General features: G+C 35.3%; 4 protein-coding genes across 5 annotated transcripts; 1 reads left to right on the forward strand and 3 right to left on the reverse strand.

Moving 5' to 3' along the window:
- Nucleotides 1-1,548: 1,548 nt before the first annotated feature.
- Nucleotides 1,549-2,608, reverse strand: LOC119081310. Its single transcript, XM_037190080.1, has 2 exons — nucleotides 2,401-2,608; nucleotides 1,549-2,325 (listed from the first exon to the last, which is right to left on the reverse strand). The coding sequence occupies exons 1-2, from the start codon at nucleotides 2,469-2,471 to the stop codon at nucleotides 1,557-1,559; spliced, it is 840 nt and encodes a 279-aa protein (XP_037045975.1). The 5' UTR covers nucleotides 2,472-2,608; the 3' UTR covers nucleotides 1,549-1,556.
- Nucleotides 2,609-5,702: 3,094 nt separating this feature from the next.
- On the reverse strand, nucleotides 5,703-7,532 carry LOC119081328 (protein stunted-like). Of its 2 annotated transcripts, XM_037190129.1 has the most exons (4): nucleotides 7,374-7,532; nucleotides 7,076-7,206; nucleotides 6,828-6,861; nucleotides 5,707-5,861 (listed from the first exon to the last, which is right to left on the reverse strand). In XM_037190129.1, the coding sequence occupies exons 1-3, from the start codon at nucleotides 7,400-7,402 to the stop codon at nucleotides 6,848-6,850; spliced, it is 174 nt and encodes a 57-aa protein (XP_037046024.1). In that variant the 5' UTR covers nucleotides 7,403-7,532; the 3' UTR covers nucleotides 5,707-5,861; nucleotides 6,828-6,847. The 2 variants fall into 2 exon arrangements, with proteins under 2 accessions (XP_037046015.1, XP_037046024.1); XM_037190120.1 differs by lacking the exon at nucleotides 6,828-6,861 and having other exon boundaries at nucleotides 5,703-5,861.
- A 2,206-nt stretch (nucleotides 7,533-9,738) lies between these two features.
- LOC119081315 lies at nucleotides 9,739-10,565 on the forward strand. The gene is made up of 2 exons (XM_037190094.1): nucleotides 9,739-10,051; nucleotides 10,117-10,565. Exons 1-2 carry the CDS (start codon nucleotides 9,911-9,913, stop codon nucleotides 10,498-10,500), a joined length of 525 nt encoding a protein of 174 aa, XP_037045989.1. The 5' UTR covers nucleotides 9,739-9,910; the 3' UTR covers nucleotides 10,501-10,565.
- A 52-nt stretch (nucleotides 10,566-10,617) lies between these two features.
- LOC119081319 lies at nucleotides 10,618-14,108 on the reverse strand. Its single transcript, XM_037190107.1, has 3 exons — nucleotides 13,508-14,108; nucleotides 10,981-11,175; nucleotides 10,618-10,919 (listed from the first exon to the last, which is right to left on the reverse strand). The coding sequence occupies exons 1-3, from the start codon at nucleotides 13,571-13,573 to the stop codon at nucleotides 10,656-10,658; spliced, it is 525 nt and encodes a 174-aa protein (XP_037046002.1). The 5' UTR covers nucleotides 13,574-14,108; the 3' UTR covers nucleotides 10,618-10,655.
- Nucleotides 14,109-15,698: the final 1,590 nt, after the last annotated feature.

The following is a 15,698-nucleotide window of genomic DNA, read 5'->3' on the forward strand; positions in this document are numbered from 1 at the left end:
GATATTACCGTTCTAGAAAATCTAATGGATATTTTCGTTTTCTGTACGATAATATCGTCCAAAACGATAATATCGTCCTGGGCGATATTATCGTTTTCTTAAACGATAATATCGTCCAGGACGATACTATCGTTTAAAAAAACGATAATATCGCCCAGGACGATATTATCGTTTAGTTTTGGGTGGTAATATTGTCCAGGACTCAATTTTACTCAGAGGTGCAGCAAGAATTGAATTCTCTTCCAAAATATCGAAAAACAATTGTCAGAGGAAATCACCTACACATCAGTGTTTAAAAAAGGCGTTTAGTTCGTCCCTAAATAATTCATCTTTTTACGAAATGAATACCAACTTTGATTGTACATAAAAAAGCGTTTTAACACGCCGAGCGATCCGGCCCATTGCCCCGGAGCAATGCGAGCCGGGCGCAGGAACGGTGTCGGAACTTAGGAGTTAATTTTTTTTTCTCGCATCGTCTCATAATTAGTGTGTAATTTTTCTATATAAAATTTAAAACCAAATGAACCAATTTTTAATATATATTTGCTGTCTATAAAAAGGTGTTTATCTACAAGATTTTGTGTTTCGTCTTCAACAACCATCCAGAACGATAATATCGCCCAGGACGATATTATCGTCTAGAATTTTTATTTTAAATAAATTAAAAACGATATTATCGTCCTGGACGATATTATCGTCTTAAATTTAAAAAAATAAATTAATTAAAAACGATATTATCGTCCCAAAAATTATCGCCCAGGACGATAATATCGTCCAAAATAACGATAAATTTGTTCAGAAAAAGAAAATAACGATAATATCGTCCAGCGGATATTTTCATCCAGGATTATTATCATCAAAAAAACGATATTATCGTTTTTTGAACGATAATATCGTTTTTTAGACGATATTATCGTTTAAAAAAACGATAGTATCGTCCAAAAAAACGATATTATCGTTTAAAAACGATATTATCGTTTTTTTAAACGATAATATCGTCAAGAAAACGATAATATCGTCCTGAAAATATTTTAAAATTTATAATTTTAGACGATATTATCGTCTTGGATGAAATTTTTTTGGACGATAATATCGTTTTTTAGACGATAGTATCGTCTAAAAAACGATAATATCGTTCCTGACGATATTGACCGTGTAGTTATGTCGCCTCACCACAACAGCATGTTTTCAATAATTCGAGCATTTTTCACTGTAGTAATGGTGTTTGGTAATACGAGATATTTCTCAGATAAAACAACAGAAACTCCAACCGAATCGAGTTATTTCTCTAACGCTACGAGTTATTCCTGTGAGTATTCACTTTTGAGAGAAATTCGGATTTTTCATTAGGAAATCGTAATTTTCTCATCTGGAAATTATATTGTAGAATGGCCGATACAGGGAGTACAGTAAAGGGCCAATAAAACCGAATTAAACGGTTCACAGACCCCTTTCCTAGGGAGGGTGGTCTCAGCCTGTACCAAATCTTAATTTTACTAAATGGCAAACTAAAGTCCAGAAAAACTCATTCCATTTGTCGTAATAATAAAAATAATTTAATTTTTAAATTGCCTAAGTTGTTCGATGAGACATGAGTAGATGATTTGTATGACTAATGTGCAATTTTTCATCCAAAGATCCTCATGCTCGTCCATGTGTGGAAAAATGACATTCCTCTTGTGTATTATCTTAAAATCGTCACCGTTGAACATGATGAAATTCCAGTCTTCTGCCGTTGTACAGCATCCGTATACCGGGCGACCGGAATAAATATGTTTTAGAGCAAGCAAACACTGTTTGACTGCCACATCAACATTTTCCTTTTTACACTCCACAATCAATAAACAGGCCTGCTCTTTTCGACTGGAAAGTTGAACGATAGCGTAGTCGAGTCTGCCTAACAAAACATCACCGTCATAGACCATCTTGATGTCATACTCTTTCACCAGCAAAATTTTCGGATGCGTTTCCAAATCTCTGTTCACATGGTCAACTATTGTAAATAGCAAGGTGTCGACGTACGTTGTTTTGTTGCTTTCTGAACTTAGTCCGTGGGGATAACTATGGGTTCTTAAAATGACCTTTAGTCTCTCATAGACATCTTTGTACAGTTCGTTCGGTGGTTCAATCAGTTGGATCACATTTTCCGGTCCTAATTGCTGCTTCTGCAGCAAATAATCGATTTCAACACCAAGTATTTCCGATGCAACTTTCATGTGCACGTTCGAGAATGAGATCTTGCGTTTCTTTGGTAAATATTTTTCATTCTCTTTGGATTGATTTTGCTGATTCGTTGTTATGTTGCATCTGAATAGTGGTGAACATCTGTTCGAAATCAAATCAAAACAACAGGAATTAAAAGTTGCCGTTCTTCATAAACCATTTTTGTCATCTACTCACCTTCTTTCCAGTCGTTTGAAATGATTAAGCGTTGATTGCCCCATTCCAATTATTTTAAATGGTTTAAACATTTTAGAAGAACCAATCAAAATCCAAAACAATTCTTTCAAACACGAATCCAAATGAAAAACATTTTGTTTTGCCGACAGTGTTTTGATACTGAAATTTTGGTCCAGCTGTCAAGTGAGGTGAATTTTCGTTTTACCAAAACACACCACGAACACCGCATCAAAACATCTCTTGATAATTTGAATTTATTTGTTTTTCTTTCATCACCATTGCATGTGTGATATAAGCAACTTGGTGTGTTTTGATGTAGATCAGATGATCAGACTACCAAGAGTAAGGCAGACAGTAAACTGAAAGCTATCAACTTGGTATTGAGGAATGTAAAAAGAAACAATTTCAATTTACGGTTCAAAGATCGCCGACAAAAGACAGGTAAGGATTGTATTGTCAAGGAAAACGAGTATCTACCTCTATCATGCTTCGTAGTAATGTACATATCCCCAAAGTTCTCTAAAGTATACGTATAAAGTGGACCTAGGGGTAGAGGCTATTTTGAGCTTTTGAGACACTTCTTCTGGAACGTTTGTTAACTTACCTTTAGACTATTTCTATTGGCTTACAGGTCTTAAAAATGAAAATTCGATCTTAAACAAATAAGATATGTTCAGGTATTTTCAGGTAGCGAGAATTCGATAAAAAAAAAAAATTTTACATGAGCTGTAGCACTGGTCGTCCTAATTGAAACAAAAGAAGATCTTCCCGAATACCAATCTTCTTATCTGAGATAAGGAATTCAACAAACCGAGTCGATTTGAAGAGTCGAAGATGAAATGTTATTGTAAAATTACTCAATCCAAGTCCAGCTGATATAAAGAGATGATCTATTTTGATGTCTGAATGTTGTTGATTTAAAGAAGAAGGGTTTCATGAACTCTTTCTTTCGGACAACAGCACGACAGAACGATGCAGCATGGTGGCATAGCTCAAATTCGTTTTTCTATAGAGTGTTTAAGTGATAGAGATGGTCTGCTGTCAGATTCTTTTGTATTATCGATGACAGCAGACGCCGAGTTGATTTTACATCTCGCTCTACTTAAACACCGTATAAGCAGGCCTCTCACACCTCCTTATTTCCTTGATTTTCCTTATTTTTATGAAAACCTCCTTATTCCTCCTTATTTTGGTAAAAAATCCTTATTTTCCTTAATTTTCGCAAATTTTACTGACAGAAAATCAAAAATTAATAAAAAAAAATCGCTGCGCGGCAAACATTCATTTTAAAATTACTTTTATTATTTAACACAAAGAACTCTAATAGAAAAGTGAAGTGGTGCCGCATTGTCATTCCAATATGATTGATTTACTGGACTTACCATGTTTTTCTGTGGTTTCCTTCTCGAGTATCACTTATAATACAAAGGTTTTTAAAATGGAATGGAATTACTCATTTATGCGCCTTTCAATTCTAAAAGAAACTGTTTCACATTTTTTTTAAATTTCTTATTTTCGGACTTATAGAGGCCAAGCCAAAGTAAATGGCATTCCCTCAAAAAGGGGTTGCAATTTTTTTTTCGATATAATTGAAGCAAGAGACACAAGAGACACAAATGTTGGTTATGATCACCGGTTAGTACCGATTAACCTTAGGAACTTATATTCGAAAATAAGGTCGATCTTCAATCGAAATTGGAGGCTTGCAATAAAAGATTTCTGCGAAACTTACCCATAACAACAATCGCATCATATGGAAATAAAACCCCATGACTGTTTGTTCTATTGCAAGCTTAGTAGCATAGTGCCTACTGAGTTTTCCATTACAATAAGTGACTCAAGTAAGCTTTCAGCAGGATTTCTTAGATAAAAATCTGCAGAACGTATTCAGTAAAGATCCCATCAGAAGGTGTCGGGCAAAATATATAAAAAAAAAATCCGTGAAACAGTTCGAACCTAAAGCCTCTGCTAATCAAATTGATATGTGCAAATATTGATTGCAATCTTTAGTCTATAGACTACTAAACTTTCGAACGATACCATACACGCCCTATTTGGTTCGATAAATATCAATTTTCGTTGCTCGAAGTCGAGTAAACTCGGTACACTTCAAAAAACATGAAAAACATATTTTGTACTTTTCGAACAGAAACTTACAGTCAATACCCTCTCTAGCAAACAAACTGCTTTTTTTAAGAGCTTCCGAGCGTACGCTGAAATTGTAGCCTACATTTCTGCGTTTCGAAATTTTTGATCGCTGATATCTTTTTACGAGAGCCCCTTTTAAAAAATGTACGACCACATTTTCGAGTAAAAATATGTCAGCTTTGAATAAAAAATAAAATTGTCTGTGAAAGTTCCATGTGCTTTGAGAAAAGTGTACCTTAGATGCAAATTTGGGGCATCGGTACAGTTTTCTTATAGCACATGAAACTTTCACAGACAATTTTATTTTTTATTCAAAGCTGACATATTTTTACTTGAAAATGTGGTCGTACATTTTTCAATAAAGGCTCTCGTAAAAAGATATCAGCGATCAAAAATTTCGAAACGCACAAATGTATGCTACAATTTCAGCGTACGCTCGGAACCTCTTAAGGTGGTGAAAGAATCCAGTCGCCTTTGGAATTTACATTTAGATTACAGCGTAGTCAGTCAAAATGTAGAATAGTGTTTGTAGAATACAAAGAAATAAGGTGTGAATTTGGCACAGAGAGCTGAGAGTTTGGTTGCTAGAGAGAGTATTGTTACAGTTCATGACAAATTCGTTAAATTTGTAAAATAGCGAAAATTTTAAGTTGAAAAATTTGTATTTTTCTCCTTATTTTTCCTTAATTTCAATTAACAATTTCCTTATTTCTCCTTATTTTTGAGCTGAAACCTCCTTAATTCCTTAATAAGGAGTCCGGAATTAGAGTGAGAGGCCTGCGTATAAGCCAGCGCCAATATATTGAAAATGAAAATGGTTTTTCCAAGAAGAAACAACACAATTTGTTTCTCATTTACCCATGTACAAGGGATTCCGTAACTCCGTTTCTACTAGCTAATGAAATGATATAAGAGGAGCTTCTGCCGTGTTTTTATTTATTTTTTTGGTAAGTTCTAACATCGTCTGCGTAACATGAAAGCTTTTTCTGGGTGTACAATGGTCGTCGTTTGTGGATTTATAAAATTGCGTAGAGTAGGTTGTGTTGAGAAAAGTTCTTATTGGGACCAGTAGATACTCACAATTGCGATAAACAAATGGAGGCTTAACTGCTACGACATTTATCGTCGCACTCGGAATGGACATGCAAACACAGTTTAGATTCTAATACATAATTGTTTTTATTTCACAGATGAAAGCTGAACTATTTTATGTTTTAGTTGTACGGAACGCAAAAACATTTTTTTTTATTTGTTTGAAGTTTACCAAAGATTGTTTTTTGTAGAACTTTTCTATTCCTTAACGACAACGTTTTCTGTGGAAGAAAATAAAGAAAAATTTCGTGAGAAAATAAAATCGAAATTGTTTTTGAGTGAAAATCAAAAGACATCAAATATCAAAAAAAAAGCATATCAGGTCATCAGGATTAAAGGAATGAGCTAAAAAAAGTCGGAAAAGCAAAAAAGGGAATGATTGAAAAACGTCAAAGGATTTTCGTTTGACCCAAAGGATACCAAAAATTAGTTAGGTCGCATTTCATTTACGAAAAGCCTCCGATCTTAATTTGGCATGCAACATATCGATTTTATAAATAAATAAAATGCAAAACTACTCAGTTATCCGTTGTTCCAATATTGTTCCTATTGCTCTCAAAAACATCCGAGACAACTTTCGTCGTGAAAATAATTGTTAAAATTTTCCGTCCGACGTTAGTCATGAGAACATTTGTGGCTTGGTAATCCTGCCACGATTGAACAGACAACTATAGAGTTTCCGTATAACAATTTGTACGAAAAATGTGCGGAAAATGTGAATCGTCGAGATTTGAGAAAACAAGTTTTATCTACACGAGGTCTTTATGACGTCCCATGCACTCCGCGCGAGTCGTCCAAAACTTTGTTTCGCCGCAGTTACAGCAGAATGAAATAAATTCTTCGGTCAGCTGCAACTCATATTATGAATAAATGACAGATTTAAACGGACCACAAATATTGCCATCAAAGGCGATCAAAGCAGGTTTCAATTTAAAATTTTCCATAAATTCGGAACAACAAAGAGTTGCTGTTGTAGCCGGTTAAAACTTAGTTCTTATTAGTTCGTATTCTGATCATGACATTAGGGAGGTAGGAGGTAGGTAAGGGTGTAAATCATTCGCGGAACGCAGATTATTTACGGATTCCATTCCATTTGTAAGTTTTTCAGATCTCAAAATCAATTGAAAACTCATAATCACAAAAACATGCAAATGATAAAGCTCTTCACTCTGCAAGTTATAACTTACTCGTCGGATACAATACAACTTTAGTATCTCTCGCCTGTAAAAATATTTAAGAAAAAAAGAATTTTCTTTTAGACAAAATTCTTCCAAACAGAACTGTTGTTAGTTCTGATGGTTGGACTGACTTCATAATCAGACAATTCAATCAATGAATTCAATAATATGTCTGGTGATTGACTTCCATCGACTCAGTCTATCCCACCACCGAAGCGTTTAAATAGGATTGAGTGTACATTGAGACAATAACTTACTCGCTGGCTTTCCATCGGTCCACTTTGTGAATTTTACGTGTGCAGATGCTCGTTTAGCAGCGTCTGCCTGTAAATCCGGTTTCAGCGCACCACGAAGGACACGGGCAGCAATATTGGAATAGTTGATGTAACTAAAACAAGAAATATTCCGCTTGGATCATTCAATGGAAAATTGAAGTAACCTCAAATGTACAAGGCGAAGAAAAAAATTATGTAACATTCGACGGTACGGAGATTCCTTCGATCCGGTGAAAGACTACACTCTGGTCAATTATTTTCGATTGGTTTGTGTACTTACGTCAAACCTAATTCTCTCCACTTCGACATGATTTAATTGGTTTCGGGATGGATGGTTTCTCAAAACAATTTAGCGAAAAGATTCAGATTTTCTTATGCAAAACCTGAGCTATCTGACGTACAAAGTGACAGATGACACCGAATAGTATGATCGAAATCCATGGTTTCGATATCGGTAACGATGCGACTGTTTTGCTACATTTTCGGATGCAGACTTTACATACTTTTTAGTTCGCAGAATAAAGAACAGATGGAGCTTGTTGTTATGATGTTGGACCAGTTCGATGGAATATTATTCGGATACAGCTCTGCATAAAGAAAGAATTCGCGTTAATCTCGGGACTATAGTATAATAATAACATCCATTTATTTAGCCATAGCTATTCACAAAATTTCCCTTAATTGAAGCATCATCATCATCATCATCATCATCATTAGTCTCTCGATTTCTAATAAAATCTTCGTCACTTCCGTTAACCATACCACCGTTCTTTACACTTGTCCTACTTTCCTTGCAGCAAGGGTAACAGCTTCTGCATCGAACCATAAAGATTTGTCTCTTGTTAGGAGTCGCATAACACAGACTCGTAGTTATATGAGAAGAGTGTACATTACAACACATAGAGCAGTATCGGTCTATTTTATATGAGCAAACTTGCTGCTCATTGGGCATTACTCAAATAGTGCGATAGTTGTCTTAATTGGCAGTTTTAATCGAATTGGTATTTTACAATATTCCCTATGGCGCTTCATAGTGCTGCCGGAGCAAATGTACAAATAACATTGGATTCATTGGGTGCTTCGTGTTATCGTCTCGTGTCTCGAGGTGCCATGAACGAAGTACTATTTCAAATCGATTCTGGGATGTGTTGCGGTCCCTCAGACAACCTTTGTTGCTTTGCCTGTGCGAAAGAATTTACGTTAAATGCCAACGGTGTTACACTTGCACGTGTACGAAAATCGAATGTAATGATCCTTCTAACACACTCAATGTTGATTCGAGGACCACAGCTCTTCTTATATTTGCCGTCATTAATTTAGTGTCACTTAAATGTGTCCTCCCGGCTGAACAATAACCATACGCTATTATTATTATAATTTAGTGAGGGAATAGTTATTTGCATCATTTGGATTGAAACCGAGAGAATAATTTTTGCATAAGTATGTATGTTTCGTCGAGACGAAGTCGTAAATGGAAGAATCGAAAAAGAATGTATAATTGTGTTTGTAGATCGTATGATGTATGACAGTATGACTCTTATAATAAATTCGTAAAATCGCAAACTTGTGATGCGCATTGATACGACTTGCATGGGTTGTAACCGGCATTGTCTACGCACCGAAAATAATAAAACCAAAATTCATATTTAGTGGTTGTAGCAATTATTTTGTACGAAAATATTTCTCTTAGGCCTCCAATTTTAACAAAACATTTACTAACACTCGTTCACTGCGTTCACTCGTTGTAAATTTTGTTTGTTTGTATTCTTCTCGGTATATGTATAACATACTGAAAAATGACTCCTGATCACATCGTGTTACAATGTACTATAATTGGATCTAGTGAATGTGATTTTTAGTTTAGTCAACGCACTGTCAGTGCACTGACAGTGCGTTGGTTTATTTTTTTTAAGTATATTTCAGAGTTTGCTGCAAGTTCCTGTTGTGGACGTGTCGGTATTCGTAGCGTGCTTAAGCGATTCAGTCATCGTAATTTAGTATCCAAAGTTAAAGAAAAATTCGGGTTGTATTGTAATCAGTGACAAAAGATCGAGGACTGAAAAGCAATGAACGTCAACACAAGGTATGGTCGAATGTCAAACTTTGTATGAAGCGGATGACATACCTCATGAGAGGTGAGTTTGTTTATATGAAATCGCCATGTCCTCCGGTTTGTATGAAGAGACCATACCTGGTTTGTTCATTGCTGAAAATAGCTATTTTGATGACGTGTGCCAAAATGGAAATTTTGCGCAATAGATGTGAAATTTTGCTATAGTTTGCAGGAAGATAGGTTAAATGTGACATCGCCTTCACTCGTGATCGGTAATTTTTCAACTGAACATAATTCACGACTAAAACTCGGGCTAGACCTTAGACCACGGTCTAATTAAGGTGTCATATTTATTCGACTTTACGATTTGCGATCATTGTTTTCCACCTGCATTTCTATATTATACGATCGATTTATCTAGTAATTGAGATCGAAGAATAACATTTCGTTTCACTACAAGGGGCTCTAGTTAATTATAAAATTCGTGTCAGTATAACTGACACAATTGATAAGCCTAAACGTTCTAACGTCTCTAGGCTATACTTATTAACCAAAATATACACATACATCACTCCAGAGATAAGAAGACAGTGTATCAAAACAGTATACAGCTTATAAGCAGATGATAAGACGTTTTTCAGAAAGTAATATTGTTTGTGGTGCATACAAAAACATAAACGCTTCGGGTAACTGGTTACTCTCACTGAATTGTGTGAAAATACATGTTTTTTGTCTGAGTCAAGACAAATTCTCAGCGTTGAATAATGACCGAGTCCCACGATATTTACGTGCAAATTTTGCCAATCATTAAATCGCAGTCTTCGAATAAAATCGTTTTGTGTAAATGGATCCAAGGAGACTACAAGGACCGATACACCGGATTGATTAGACCTGTCGCTTCTCAGGTAAGGAAACATATTTAGCTGAAAGATGGGGGCTTCCCCATTCATTTGCCAATTAAATTCCCAAGGCGTCTCCGAACGATTCAAATTTCCGTGAGAAACTTGAAGCAGTCGCAACATCTCTCCTACCCCAACATCTGACACCGCATAAACAGGGCATTGAGCTAACGGCAATTTTACGTTTCACCGATCCACCAGCATACACTGAGTATGTTTACATCGTTTACTTGAATGAGGATGCAGTAGCAATAACAGATGTTTTGTTTGATGACAATCCGTGTGAATGGTTTCGTTGGGAGGATATTCCGTTCGAGCAGATGCCAGAAGATGATGGTTTATGGTATCCAAAGGTACTGCAGGAGGGGCTCAAAGTAACTGGTTCGTTTACGTTTGGTTCATGGAGTGAGAAAACACTGAAAGCACATCATATTGATGCCGTGACGCAATTGTAACGCATTTTTATTTTGAGAAATAAAAGTTTATTCGTTTGTTCGCTTAAGGAAGACAGGGACAGTCATGGTTTAATTTTTTAGCAAATTTATGTTTTTGGAGTGAATTCGGAGGGTCAAGAAACTATGACTCGATACCGTTCTCAGTATCTCGTAACTTAATTGTAAGTCGAAAAACTCCTCGCTAGTTTTCCGTCACTGTCAAATGCGCTCACAGCTATTTGCGGTATCGGTGCCTTCTCCAATTTTGTTCTTTTGTCCACATTTTGATTTTCCGTTCTGGTCTTAGATGATTTCGATTTTACTTTCTTCGAACCTTCCACCTCATCCAGCGTGACGCTTGTAGTTGCACTTTTCACTGATAAGGCAGCAATTTCCGATAATGCTATACTATCCGCACGACTGGCACGCAAATTATTTTCCTGCAATAGAAATGGTGCATCAGACATAATGTGGCTGTAAGTGAACATGGAGTGTAAGTACTGCAATGATTCTGCGTTGTTTGTCTTTTTTGGCTAGAAATAGAACCCATCCGCCGTATAAAATCATAATCAACGCTGGTATTGTTACGCCGGCTAGTACAGGAATTTTTCTGATCCAAGCTTGATAGAGTACGGACAAAATTAATATGAATGCGACCATTAATGCAACCATACGCCCAGTGGCTCGTCTTTCCTCCTATGAAAAATTAGAAAATTTGGTTTTCTTTAATTAAAATTAGAACAGCGTTAATAAGATGGTGGTAGCGACAACAAAAATTAGCCATGAGTTATGACTAACAGAGCCGCTAATAATACATCAGATGCTAGGTTCTGAAAGGGCAGGTTAAACTATTCAGGAAAGAAGGTGACAGCAAAATTTTAACGAATGAAAAATTTACTAAAATAGCTAGTCCTTTGCATATTACCTACTAAAAATAGAGTAGTACTTTAATCCAAGAACACGAATATTTCCAGACCTTTTTTTAATTTCATTGGAAAATTACAATTAAGACTGCTAATGGTATTAGGGACCGTTCATAAATGACGTCCGCAGTTTGGGGGGAGGGGGGACTCAAGAAAACGTGACGGCCCGAACAAAATTGGGTCAAATTTGACCATTTTTGCGTGACGATGGGGGAGGAGGGGGTCTAAAATCGACTAATAGTAGTGGACGTCATTTATGAATGACCCCTTATTGGTATCAAAATACAATTCTATTTGACGTGGTAAAACCTCTATTGTCCTGTAAGGTGTTTTATACTATGCCGTGCATGTAATGTACAAATTTTCTGTCGGAAAAAATGGCTCCGTGCGCCATAAGTTCTATAATATTTTTCTTTGTTCCACATTGCTTGTCATGAAAAGTTGTGAAACCAATATTTTTTTCGGAAAATGGTAAAGTGGTTTTCTCAGCCGTAAAAAGCATTTAACCTGTCACATACATTCATCTGTTATCGATAATGACGACAAAAATAATGACAAGCTCTTGGTAATATTGTCCTTTATATATGGTAAAGTTAAAAAAATGAAATACAAGATTTGAAATCATCCGATTAAAAATACTTTGATCGATGGAAGTAATATACCCGATAATAATAATACTGGTCATATGCTTTCCGTCTGTAACAGGTTAAGTCAGGATAAGTAACCGCCACATAACATTACCAATGTTACCAACTACGGCAGAGTAAAAGGAGGAAAGTGGAAAAAAGTGGATGAAAATATTTATGGTGTAGAATTATCAATCTTCATAACGGAAGCAAGGTGAAATATGAAAAATCGAACGGGAAATCGAATGAAAAGTCAAACGGAAGATCGAACAAGAAATCGGACGGAGTGTCGAACGAAAAGTCAAATGGCGAGCGGTGATGAAAGCTTTAGGCTTGGCGCGCAGGAGTGCGTATGAGGTAAATGATTGAGGATGTTCAAGAGTTTTGATTTTTACGAAGGTCTTTATTTCGAAAAAGTTTTTAAGGTCAAGTGGTTGAGTGTTTTTCGGTTTTTCGGGTTGTTTTCTGTTTTATTTTTAATTTTATTTTGATTTTGTTTAACTTGATTTCGATCGACTCCGTTCTGCTGCGTCTAAAGGATGTTTTTCGAAGCAGCCTTCCAGGAATTTTCCGTATTTCCTTCGTAAGGTGGCACGAAATCGATTGAACAAACTTTAAGACACTAGTTCAAGCGTAAATTTTGCGGCTGCATCGTGTAACGGACCAATGGAAGCGACTGAAGATGGTTAGATCACGCTAACCTCTGACCGCCACTGGATCCAGAGGTCGAAACGACAATTTGTCTCACATTAGCTTCACGAAAGGGAAGAGTAATTCTGATCTGTTTGTTTAGCTGTGTTCGATTGAATTTTACTTGTTCTGAGCTCAGGCTCTTTTTGTGAGTGAAATTTTTGTTGTTGCATGTTAGATAACGCCACCCCTGGAATTAGTCTGGTTTCCAGGTAAAATAAAGTTTTGTACCACCGGTCGATTACAAGGTTAACTTTACTCTGTCATTTACCAACGAATATTAACTTGGATATTGACTGTGGAATGAGAATAAAGAGATATTGATTGTAATTGTTGAAAATGTGACTTCTTTAATTTCTCACACGGTATTGTTGATTGTTCACTTTTTGCGATATGAACACGCATACCAGATAATTTCCCTCTTGGTTATAAATATATCTGAACAATTCAAAATAGAAAATCAAACATTTATTTCGTAATATACCTAGCTGTTGTGTTCACCACTTCAATGATGCTCTTCATGAAATCTCATATAAGATTATTTTGAAGTGACAAACTTTTGTTCGAATTTCAGAAAAATCTTAGTGCCTTGATTTTGCTCTATAAATGCACTCAACTGACCTTAGTCTTACAACGAATAATAATCTTTCAAAGTATCAGAAGAGAAATTGACTGCACAACCAGTCTTCGTAACGTTGGACTTAGAGTTTAAAAAAATCCTTCAAACTCTAAATCACTTTCCGTCCAATCAGATTAGAATTTAATTCCAAAAACATTTTTGTTACTAACCCGTGACGCAACAGGATCCAGTGGTTGTGGTAGAACATTTAACTCTTCACTCACACGTTTGGCCATTGCACCAGATATTCCGAATGAATCACCACACTTTACACTTAATTATATTTTGTTCGTCTAATGAACCAATTTTCAATTTTTTTTTTGCCTTTTAAATTACATTTCTTCGACGCTGAATGTTTGGCGATGATATACTGCAGACGTGAACTGCCTGGTAATTCGTTCACACAAATTATACTTATTTCACATCTATATGATTCAAAAAGCCGTTATTTGATGTTTTATAGACAAAATTTATGTTTTTAGCACTGTGTAAACAGATCGTTAAATCGTTCAACAATATTTTTCCGAAAATAAAACTGTAAAATCCCATATACAAGAGAAAATATAAAATTATTATTGATGGGAGTATGGAACATGAACGGGAGGGAAAATCTTGCTCTGTGTTCTCACTCGATGAAAATCAACCGACCAATGTTTGTGAAACGTTCCATTAATATAAATTATATTTTTTAATTGAATTTTACAAATAAATAAAATGTGCACTGGACACGGCACTTAATGACACGACGGTTTATATGCATACGACCCGATGAAAATTGAAAGTGTCTGTGCGTAATAACCATCAATTCGATTCGAATTTTCCGTTCGATGTGTCAAATTTATTTTTCACTTTTCCTGTTTATTTTCAGTCCAAATAATTAAATATTTATTTAAAAATTCAAGAAATGATTTTTTCCCGCGTATGATTTTATTTGATTTTATTAGCCGATAATGTTTACTAAACATTTCACAATAAAATCAATTCGAAAAATTGATCCAATAATGCAGTAATAATAACGAAAATTCGGATTCTTTTTTCATCTTCAATTTTTTTTTGTTGATTGAACGTTGAAACGATAATTTAATTGAATGATTTATCGAACATAACTAATTATAGATTTCAGATATTAATCATAACTTTTTCCTTCCATTCTCTTTTTTGGTTTTGCGATTGTAACTCAAAATTGTTCGACTTCGCGTTTTACACTAAATGAAAATCTCATAATTTATCTCACGTCTTTGTGTTCTCGATCACCAAATATTACTGCATGGTATTAACAGCAATAATTTTGTTTACAGTAACGCACACAGTTTTTGAATATTGTTTGATGAAATCGTAACGATTTTCCATTTTTTTTTAAATTCTGTTCTGTGGCGTGTTTATAAATCATGTTCTGTTCGACGAATAACATCCAGTACAGTGAAATGTTCCCATTTAAATATGTACACGAAAATATGGAAAACTTCAATAAATTTTCTGGTGTTCAGTGCGTAAAGTGGTGGTTTACTTCCCCGCTAAGCGATGTGAAAGTGGTCGATTGCGGTTTTGAAAATTTTAAATTTGTGCTGCACAAGTATTATGTTCTAATTAGGTATGGGTTCAATGTACGTGGACGATTTTTCGTATATAATTTCCCAAGTGAAAATGGAACCCTCAAAGTGTCGAAATAAATTTTCTGTTGTATTTTTAGGAGTGAAGTTACACATTTCGATTTTTTGAGGATTTTTTTTGCCAGGGTTCACTAAATGCCATTTAGTAAATGATTTCTCTAGCGCATACCTAGAGGACGGACTTTGAAGGCTGGGCTGACTAAACACTGTGACTCAACTTTTTCAGTGTTGTACTAGCTATTATCGATAATAAGGCATCTCACTGTTCTTGGATTGTTAAATTTTTCGTCCTTTTCTCTCAAGCTTTGATCACTTGATTGACAAATAACTATTCATCTGACGGGCCGTTTAAGTTGTAGCAGAGAAATATAACGTTCAAAGTATTAAATGGTAAAGGAATGAAAATTCCGTGGAAACACTTACTTTAGCAGTAAATTTATGTTCAAATTAAATTTTATGTAAACATTTTTGCGTTTAAAACAAAAAGAAAAGAAAAAAACCTGAAGCCTGGTCTCATGATGGGCCAGTCGGTCATTAAGCATGATTTACTACTCGTTTTCTTTTTACTAATAAAAAATTATGTTACCAACAATACATTACATTTAATGCTCTGGAATTATTGCAAAGCGAGAAAATTAAAATTTTTGTTCGTAACATTCGAAGTACAATTAATTTCGATCGAGTGTAAACGTTGTTGAAGTGAACATGATTGTATCACACAGCTGAGAATCTCGTTTAATTTCGAAATATT

This window comes from Bradysia coprophila, chromosome X (assembly GCF_014529535.1).
Source record: "Bradysia coprophila strain Holo2 chromosome X, BU_Bcop_v1, whole genome shotgun sequence".
In the NCBI taxonomy this organism is placed as follows: Eukaryota; Metazoa; Arthropoda; class Insecta; order Diptera; family Sciaridae; genus Bradysia; species Bradysia coprophila.

Coding starts and splice junctions, on each gene's coding strand:
- LOC119081310 (XM_037190080.1), bottom strand. CDS start 2,471: ATGTTTAAACCATTTAAAATAATTGGAATGGGGCAATCAACGCTTAAT. Junction 2,326..2,400: donor TTCAAACGACTGGAAAGAAG/GTGAGTAGATGA, acceptor GATTTCGAACAG/ATGTTCACCACTATTCAGAT.
- LOC119081328 (XM_037190120.1), bottom strand. CDS start 7,402: ATGTCGAAGTGGAGAGAATTAGGTTTGAC. Junction 7,207..7,373: donor TGGAGAGAATTAGGTTTGAC/GTAAGTACACAA, acceptor TTCTTGTTTTAG/TTACATCAACTATTCCAATA. Junction 5,862..7,075: donor GACCGATGGAAAGCCAGCGA/GTAAGTTATTGT, acceptor TTTCTTCCACAG/AAAACGTTGTCGTTAAGGAA.
- LOC119081315 (XM_037190094.1), top strand. CDS start 9,911: ATGACCGAGTCCCACGATATTTACGTGCAAATTTTGCCAATCATTAAA. Junction 10,052..10,116: donor TTAGACCTGTCGCTTCTCAG/GTAAGGAAACAT, acceptor TAAATTCCCAAG/GCGTCTCCGAACGATTCAAA.
- LOC119081319 (XM_037190107.1), bottom strand. CDS start 13,573: ATGGCCAAACGTGTGAGTGAAGAGTTAAATGTTCTACCACAACCACTG. Junction 11,176..13,507: donor TGGATCCTGTTGCGTCACGG/GTTAGTAACAAA, acceptor AATTTTTCATAG/GAGGAAAGACGAGCCACTGG. Junction 10,920..10,980: donor AACAACGCAGAATCATTGCA/GTACTTACACTC, acceptor TTTCTATTGCAG/GAAAATAATTTGCGTGCCAG.